We start from the raw sequence: 9348 nt of genomic DNA, 5'->3' as shown, positions 1-9348 counted from the left end.
GTTATGCAAAATGCAAGTGCACGGTGTGTGGGAGAAACTTGCAATCCTTCTATTTATTTTAAAACTACAAAACTAAAACGAAAGATAAAACAAATTAGGAGATACGTATGTATGATTTTTTCAAAAACAAAACTTAAGGATCATGATTAAATATTAATTTGAACACGGAAATTTGAAAATTTTGACAACACGCTTTTAATTCAACTCGACTCTCAAAAATGGAGGTCCCCAGTGGAGTCGCCAGCTATAGCGACGTAAAAAAAAATTAGTTTCGCTTGGTCGCTAATTGTGGCGATTTATTAAACATTTGAAAACCAACTTTCAATTTTATTAACAAAGGGAGTCGCCACCGATCCTTTTTTATAGGTGTGATCGGACACCTAATAAAATTATTTTAAAACAAAAAGAAGGCCGAATTTAGGTCTACGTGAAAGTCCGAAAAATTGGGGTTCGAGTCGATTCACGCGAGGAAGGTATTAGCACCTCGCGACGCCCAAAATTGGTATCTCATAAACATGTGTTGACTTTATTTTCAAAATACGAGTTTAATATAATATTTAATCGTGATTCGATTGAAAATGAGAATTTTAGTTTTCGATTTTTTAGAAAGGGTGTCCCATTTTTTACACAAGTTTATTTAATTTCACCCAACATAGCGATGAAATCGATGGCTTAATATTAAATCGGTACATTGCCTTATTTTTGAAATTAATTAAAACATGAGAAAAATATTCCTAAAGTGAGAAATTAAAATAGATAAAGGACTTAAAAAAATGATATCATTAATGAAAAATATTAACATGGAATACTAGAATATTAGAATAACAATAATAATGATATTTACAAAATAAAAACAAATCATGTACTAATAATAAAATAGGAAAAATGATATATTTGGTAATAATAATATAAAATAATAATATGTACATAAAAATACATATATATATGCATATAATAAAAGTATGTAATAATAATAATAATATCTACAATAAAAGAAAATATTAGGAAACATACATAAAAAATATATACATAAAAATTTACAACAATAATATAAAATAATGATATGTGCAAAATATATATATATATACATATGTACATAAAATATACACTAATATAATAATAGTTATAATAATACTAGCAATAGTAATAATTTGTAATAATAATATATACACAATATAGTATTTAAAATATATATATATATATATGTATATAATAGTATTTAAGAATATATACATAAGAAATATATAACTAATGGCATTAAAAAATATATACATAATATATATAAAATACCTAAAAAAAAGAAGGGGGAAAGAAGAGAGAAGGGAGGGGGGAAAGGAAATCCGGCCAAGTGGGGCCGGTCACCGGTCGATCGTCGGTTGTCGCCTGTCGTCAAACCATCAAGCCCACCGTAATGTGGCGGAAGAGGTAAATTTTTTTTAACAATATATGTATATATAAAGAAAGAAAAAAAATAACCAAAAAAAAAAGATTCGAAAGAAAAGGAAAAAATAAAAAGATGCAACCTTTTTATTGATGTTTCTTTTGTGTTCAAAATTTGAAGGGATTTTTTTTTTTCAATCCTTGTAAAATCCCCCCTTACATGATTTTGAATGGCTTTTTATAGCCATCTTTTATATGATTTTCTATTATTTCTTTTTCTATTTTGTAGGTGATGGTGGTAGATAATGGATATCAAAAATGGGAGGAAAAATGGGGCAAGTGGGAAAGTGGCTAGGTGGCTAGGGTTTCTTGGTTTTTTTGGGGGTTAGGTTTTTTCTTTTTTTTGGGGGTTAGGTTTTTGGGGGGCTTAATGGGCTTTTGAATTGGGTTTTGTAATGGGTTTGGGTAGATGTAAATGGGTCATGGGTTAAGGGTTTTAGTGGGTTTAGAGGTTTGGTTGGGTTTTGATATAATCGGGCCTGGACAATTTGGGCTTCTGCAATTTTTTTATTTAAATAATCGTTAAATATAAAAAAAAAGTTTGCTTGACCTTATATCAACACAAAATCCAAAAATATAATTAAAAATAAAAAAGAAGATAAAATAAATTATATATAAGATTATTCAACAAATATAATGTTTTTTATTTTAATTTATTTTATTTCATTTTTACACTCATAGAAACCTATCAATTATTCTCATTGCTGCTTCCGAAAGTTCCTCATAAAGCGTCATGTCATTCAATATAGTAGTAGGAAGTGTATATTGCAAATCCCCCACATTTTTCTTACAATCAAACTCTTTCTAAAGCGCATGATTCACTAAATAATTGGTTAGATCATAATCTTTGTTCTTCAACCGATCCATCGCAGTAGTCAAATTGGTTTTGGCGTCGGAAAGCTCTTTTTGGCAATCTTGGAGAACCAATTTCAAGTCTTTATCGTGAACGATCGAAGCTAGAACCGTTATGTTGCTTTCCAATGTCACAGCTTTATTGCTTATACAAGTTATGACGATGGCGGCAATGCCTACTTTATCAGCTGATTGGCTTCGAGGATCGGATTTTACGCATTGTATGCAGGCTTCGGGAACTTCCGCATTATGGCATTGGGTTTTAATCAATGTGTCGTCGGCAAAAACAAGATTCCGATGACCCATGTAGTTGAAGGAAATCGAAAGAAGAAGAAAAAGAGATGAAATAATTTCCATAGAGATGATTCTTGTTAAGTTCAATGAGAGTTATTTTTGGTATTGTTAATTATTTATATATTTAAAATATGCTTAAGAGTTCATTTATTAGGATTTATTTCATTTATTAGGATTTATTAGGTTCAAATGCTGAGTGCTAAGTCCTTAATAAATGTTAATGTTAAAATTTTAATATATTAAATAATAATTTTAAAATTTAAAAAATTGATTAAAAATTATAATCCAAAATGGGTTATGTATAATAAATAAAATAACATTATTAAATATTACCATAATTTGGAACAATTATTTTATTTTGTCAAATAAAGGAAATATATATTTTTTCAATGTGTAAAAATAAGTGGGGTTGCATTAAGGTGTGGTGGTTGGAATTGGCATATAAGGTGATTGGTCTAAATTTGGCAGTTACACTTCCAAATTCACACCCCTCTCATGTTTTGGGTGGAAAATTAAGCAACAAAATCTCAACAGGATTTCATGCATTAGATGTAACCATTATTGCAATTAATTTCATTTTGTCTGCATTCACTTTCATGTAAAGGTTTTTATTGGTGGGTTTAAATATAATATTAATATATTTTATATTTGTTTAAATTTATTTTGATTCGATTTAGAATATAAACTTACAATTTTGTAGAACCAACTCATATTTTGAATTAATTTAAAATCATTTTAGGTTTGTCAATATTATTTTTTAAAAGATATATTTATATTTATTTTAATTTATTATATAATTTTTTATTTATTATAGTTTTATATAGTTATTTTATTTTTTAATATTTAAATTATATTAGTATTATATATTACTATAGGTTTAATTTTTATGGGTTATAAGTTATATAATATAAAAAATACAAATTAGAAAAATACAAAATATTTATATTTCATGAATTTAATCCTTTTACTTTTCAGATTTAAAATTTTGGGTTCAATTATTCATACTATTAATTTTTTTATTAAATTTAAGTTAATGGCAACATCTTTTTTAATTACATTACTATTAAATAAATTATTATCTATTTTAAAATCTCACAATTAATAAAAATAATATTAACAGTTAAATCTAATATTTAAAATTTCAACCAGGATAAAATTACATACAATTGCAGTTACACTCCCAAATTCACATGTTTTTCATTTATTGAGAGAAATATAAGATGTAAAATCTCAATAGGATTCAATGCATAAGATGCAATAATTATGGCAATTAATTGCAAATTTTGGCATAGTTAATAAAAATAAAGAATTTTTCAGAATTTAATTCTTTTAAGAAATTGGAATTTAATTATAAATTTATAAGATATTAAAATATAATTTTATAGTTTATTAATATATAATTTTATTATAATTAAAATGATTATTTTTATTTTAGAGTTAAAATACAATTTTATTATTTATTATTTATGAATGGATTAAATTACCAATTTTTCATTTTGGAGGGAGAAGCAAGTCCTCTAATTGTCTCTTTAAATTCACTCATTATGAGTATCTAAATTTAAGACTCATCAATCATTGTTGCCATGTGTAATTATTTGAACTTCTACTATTTATATTTTGTTTGTATTGAAGGTAATTAGTATCGGACTGGTGGGCGTGCAGTTTTTATCTTGTTATTAGTACATACTAGTATCTATATGTTTTGTTATACCATTTCAAGTTCATCAATGTTTTTAAATAATTTTCACATATATATATTTATAATCTAATTTTTAGTTCTTTATGCATTTAAATATTTTTCAGATATATATTTTAATTGTCTAATTTTTAGTTTATTAATAAATCATTTATTATTTTTTACAAATAAATATATATTATATATTATATATACACATAATAAATCTCAAATACATCCATATAAATATATTTATATTTAAATGTAAGTTTTAAATTTATTAATTAACATTCAATAACTTAATTTAAAAACTATATTTTAATTTTAAATGTAATTATAAACAAATAAAGGTGGATTCAAAATATAAAAATTTTGTACCAACCCATACAAGCTGGCATGCAATAGTACAAGCAAAAACTAGAGGAGCAAAACTTGATTATAATTTCTGAGTTATTAGATTTTTCGAGTCAACTCGAATAAGTGATTCGAGTTTTAAATTTGAGTAAAGTTAAATTTTACAATTCGAATAACTCAAATAATTCGAATAATAAATTAGTGTAAATACCCTTTAGTCTCTATCAATTTTGAAAATAAGCAAATTGGTCTCTCCCTCAACAAAATTACAAAAAATCAAAATAATTTTAAAAATTAAAAATATTTATAAAAATCCAAAATTTATATTTTAAAAAGTTAAATATATTTTTAAGGAATATATTAAGTAAGTTAATTTTTTAAATAATAATTTTAGGACCTAAATAAGTTAAATAATAATTCAAATTTATCATAATAAAGTATCCTCTTTTCTTTTTTCTTTTTTGAAAAGGTTTTCAATTATATATGGTTCCACATTTATATGCTCTAACATGACATTAGTGACATTGTAATAAGATTTTAATTTGACATGTTCAAAATCTTCAATGTACAACTCAACCAAAATTTTAATTTATTTTTTATATATTTTAATTATATTATGCAAAATTTATTATCTTCATCAATTGTGTGTATATATATATATTAATATGTATTCTAAATACATGACTTCCACGTATATATGCATGTGAAAGAATTTTTAGTGTTTATTTAATCACTTCTTTAACCACCAAATAATCTTCATTTTTCTTTATTTTTTATTTTTCACTTTTTATTATTTAACTTTTTATAAAAATTAAATAACATAATTATCCTTAAATATACAACTATTTGGTGTATAAAATATTGTTTGATACAATGAAGTTTTTAATTTTCAAAGTGAATTTTTTTACATCAATATTAAAAAAGTAAATATTAAATAAATAAGTGACCTTGATCAGGGGCGAAACTAAGGGTTGGTAAGAGTTCCGCCCCCCCTAAAATAAAAATTTTTCCATGTAGACATTAATTTTTTTTTAAATTAGTAAAGGTAAAGTTGCACTTTGACCCCTAAAATATAAAAATTGATTTAATCATTTAAAATGATAAAGATATAAACTATTAAAATAGTGGAATTACATTTCTACCATCTAAAAAATTACAATTTAATTTTGACCTCTAAAAATTTTCTAATTTCGCCCCTTGACCTTGACTGTTTTTTATTTTGTAAAGTTCAAAAGCGGTTTAGTTAATATATCAAATAATAATTAAAAGTATTTTTGTTTAAATAATCATTAAATATTAAAATTTTTCTTGAAATTGTAAATGCATGTAAAAAATATATTAATTTTTATTTAAATAATAGTTAAATATAAAAAAAAATTGCTTGACCTTATATCAACACAGAATCCAAAAATATAATTAAAAATAAAAAGGAGATAAAATAAATTATATATAAGATTATTTAACAAATATAATGTTATTATTATTATTTTATTTCATTTTTCACACTCACAAAAACCTATCAATTATTCTCATTGCAACTTCCGAAAGTTCTTCATAAATCGTCATGTCATTCAAGACAGTAGTAGGAAGCGTATACTGTAAATCCCCCACATTTTTTTTACAATCAAACTCTTTCTGGAGCGCATGATTCAATAAATAATTAGTTTGATCATAATCTTTGCTCTTCAACCGATCCATCGCGGTAGTCAAATTGGTTTTCGCGTTGAAAAGCTCTTTCTGGCAGTCTTGGAGAACCAATTTCAAGTCCTTATCGTGAACGCTCAAAGCTAGAACTGTCATGTTGCTTTCCAATGTCATGGCTTTGTTGCTTATACAAGTTATGGCAATGGTAGCAATACCTATTTTATCGACTGATTGGCTTCGGGGATTAGATTTTACGCATTGTATGCATGCTTCGGGGACTTCCGCATTATGATATTGGGTTTTAATCAAGGTGTTGTCGGCAGAAACAAGATTCCGATGACCCATGTAATTGAAGGAAATCGAAATAAGAAGAAAAAGAGGCAAAATAATTTCCATGGATGATTTTTGTTAAGTTCAATGGGAGCTCCTTTTGGTGTTGTTAATTATTTATATATTTATAATATGCTTAAGAGTTCATTTATTAGGATTTATTAGGTTCAAATGCTTAGTGTTAAGTTTTTAATATATTAAACAATTAGTCGTTTTTTTAAATAATATTGATTAAAAATCATAATCCAATAATGGGTTATGTATAATAAATAAAATAATATTATTAATTACTACCATAATTTGGAACAATTATTTTATTTTGTCAAATAAAGGAAATATATATATTTTAAATGTGTAAAAATAAGTGGGGTTGCATTAAGGAGTGGTGGTTGGAATTGGCATATAAGGTGATTGGTCTAAATTGCAGTTTCACTTCCAAATTCACACTCTTCTCATGTTTTGAGTAGAAAATTAAAGAACAAAATCTCAACAGGATTTCATGCATTAGATGTAATCATTATTGCAATTAATTTCATTTTGTCTACATTCACTTTTAATGTAAAAGTTTTTATTGTTCGGGTTAAGTACGATATTAATATATTTTATATTTGTTTAAGTTCGATTTGATCTGATAAGGGTCTTTTCTACTTTAATCAGTGGTTGAGCGTTCGATCCTCACATTGAATATGGAGCAGTTTTAAAACTTGTGGCCAGTATCTACCCTTTAATGGGCTTACAAAATGCAGAAGATTAGTTACAGAGCTTACTCTGTTAGATATCTTGAGAAATCAATATTTCTTTTTGTCAAAATCTACCCATATTTATAAATGGCTAACCCAAACTCATTTTAGGTTTGCTAATATTATTTTTAAATATATTTATAGTTATTTTAATTTAATATTTATTTTTTTATTTTTATAGTTTTATATATAATCATCTTAATTTTTATTGTTTACATTGTATTAGTATTATATGTTACCATAGGTTTAATTTTATTGTATTATAAATTATATAATATAACAAAATATCTGTTGTAGGCCAATTTTGGCCCATTTACATCAAATCCATTTACAATTAAACCCCAGCATAACCCACAACCTAAACCCATCAACTAACAGCCCAAATTCCACCAAACCCTAGTCCATCCCAATCAAATTAGCAACCAAACCCTAGGTGCGCCGCACCTAGGGTCTTCAGCCTTTTGACCTTTGCCACCACCCACCGCCACTCCTCTGTCAACCACCTGCTCCACCACCTGCACCTGCAAAATCAAAGGAGAAGTGACAGCAAACAAGTAGCAAAATCTGGCTATAAAAGCCCCAAAATTGTAAACTAAAAGGACCTTTTTTTTGGACTTTTTTTTTTGAATACATAAAAATAGAACAAAAAAGAGAGATTCAAGTACAAAAACAAAGAACCCAAAAAACAGATTCAGAGAAATAGTAAGGTATACAAGAGCAAAGATTACTTCATCTTTTATTTTATTTCTTTTTTTTATTTTCTTTCTCTTCGAATCTATTTACATACATATCAATATTTTCCCATTTTTTTTAAAGAAATATCAAAGGAAATAAAAATAAAACAAAAAAATACACCTTTTCGGCTTTTCAGCCACCGTGTACGGTGGCCAGCGGTGGCTGGCGGCAGCAATCGGCGGTGGAGATCGACCAGGGACCTCGCCGGAACCTGGACCTGCAGAGAAAACAAAGAAAAAGTTTAGTTTTTTTTTAGAAACAGATAACAAATGATTTCAAAAACAAAAACTTTAACTTATATAGATGTTACAAAATGACGTCGTTTTGGTCGGCACCCATAAGCCCCAAAATGACGCCGTTTCACTCTGCCCGACCTGATCTGACTTTGACCCGCTAGGATCCGCGTGTTTTATTATGGAAGGGCTATTTGCGCATTTAACCCTTCCTCTTTTTCAAGCTTTTACAATCAAATTTTCTTTGTATTTTAATTTGGCCCTATAATTTGTTATACTTTCCAATTTGGTCCTCAATGCGTTGCATGTTTTGGGTTGGAGGGGTTTATTTCATTTTTAATCCCTCCACTATTTGTGCGTGTTGAAATAGGTCATTTTCTCTTCTTTTTTATTTCAGATTTTCCCTCAAACTCTATTCTTAGTTCGATTTGGTCCTTTTAATATTATTTAATATTATTATATTTACCATTATTCATATTATCATTATTATTATTATTATATTGACCATTATTCATATTATCATTATTATTATTATTATTATTATTATTAACATATTATTATTTTTAATGTATTATTATTACTAGTTATTATTATTTCTAGTATTATTATTATATATAATATTAGTGTATGTTTTATTATATATGTATATATATATTTTTATACATAGTTTTATTTTTAATTACTTTATTTTAATATATTTATTATATTATATTTGCTTTTTGATATTTGTTACAGGCCAATTTTGGGCCGTTTACAAAACTATTACCCATTTAAACCCTTAGCCCATTATCCAAACCCCATTTTACAAAACCCAAACTAACCCATACCCACTAACCTAAACCAACCAAGCCCACCTAAACTAAAACCAAACCCACCGAAACCCTAGCCCCATTTTCAGTTCCTACTTGCCCACTTGCACCTACCCGTGTCCCATCCACCACCGGCCTCTGCCACCACCAGCACCGGCCATACCCTGCAAAACAAATGGAACACGCAAACATCAAATTCTAGGGAAATAAGACAATGTAAGAATGGCTATAAAGAGCCAAAC

The 9348-nt window shown here is 26.6% G+C and overlaps 2 protein-coding genes and 1 long non-coding RNA gene across 3 annotated transcripts; all 3 read right to left on the bottom strand.

Annotated features, from left to right (window-relative positions):
• Positions 1-2244: 2244 nt before the first annotated feature.
• Positions 2245-2598, bottom strand: LOC108452504 (pectinesterase inhibitor-like). The gene has a single exon (XM_017750299.2). The coding sequence runs from the start codon at positions 2596-2598 to the stop codon at positions 2245-2247; it is 354 nt and encodes a 117-aa protein (XP_017605788.2).
• A 3472-nt stretch (positions 2599-6070) lies between these two features.
• LOC108452612 (cell wall / vacuolar inhibitor of fructosidase 2-like) lies at positions 6071-6690 on the bottom strand. Its single transcript, XM_017750412.2, has one exon. It carries the CDS (start codon positions 6653-6655, stop codon positions 6122-6124), a length of 534 nt encoding a protein of 177 aa, XP_017605901.1. The 5' UTR covers positions 6656-6690; the 3' UTR covers positions 6071-6121.
• An 889-nt stretch (positions 6691-7579) lies between these two features.
• Positions 7580-8330, bottom strand: LOC128283674 (uncharacterized). Its single transcript, XR_008274074.1, has 2 exons — positions 8185-8330; positions 7580-7850 (listed from the first exon to the last, which is right to left on the bottom strand). It is a non-coding gene; the product is annotated as an uncharacterized LOC128283674 (long non-coding RNA).
• Between the last annotated feature and the right edge of the window lie 1018 nt (positions 8331-9348).

The sequence above is a fragment of the Gossypium arboreum genome, chromosome 11, assembly GCF_025698485.1.
Source record: "Gossypium arboreum isolate Shixiya-1 chromosome 11, ASM2569848v2, whole genome shotgun sequence".
Classification (NCBI taxonomy): domain Eukaryota; kingdom Viridiplantae; phylum Streptophyta; class Magnoliopsida; order Malvales; family Malvaceae; genus Gossypium; species Gossypium arboreum.
Note: the sequence above shows the minus strand (reverse complement) of the source record. Positions and strands in the feature narration are given on the sequence as shown.

Excerpts from the sequence above, each read along its gene's own strand:
- LOC108452612 (XM_017750412.2), bottom strand. The coding sequence starts at position 6,655 with ATGGAAATTATTTTGCCTCTTTTTCTTCTTATTTCGATTTCCTTCAAT.
- LOC108452504 (XM_017750299.2), bottom strand. The coding sequence starts at position 2,598 with ATGGGTCATCGGAATCTTGTTTTTGCCGACGACACATTGATTAAAACC.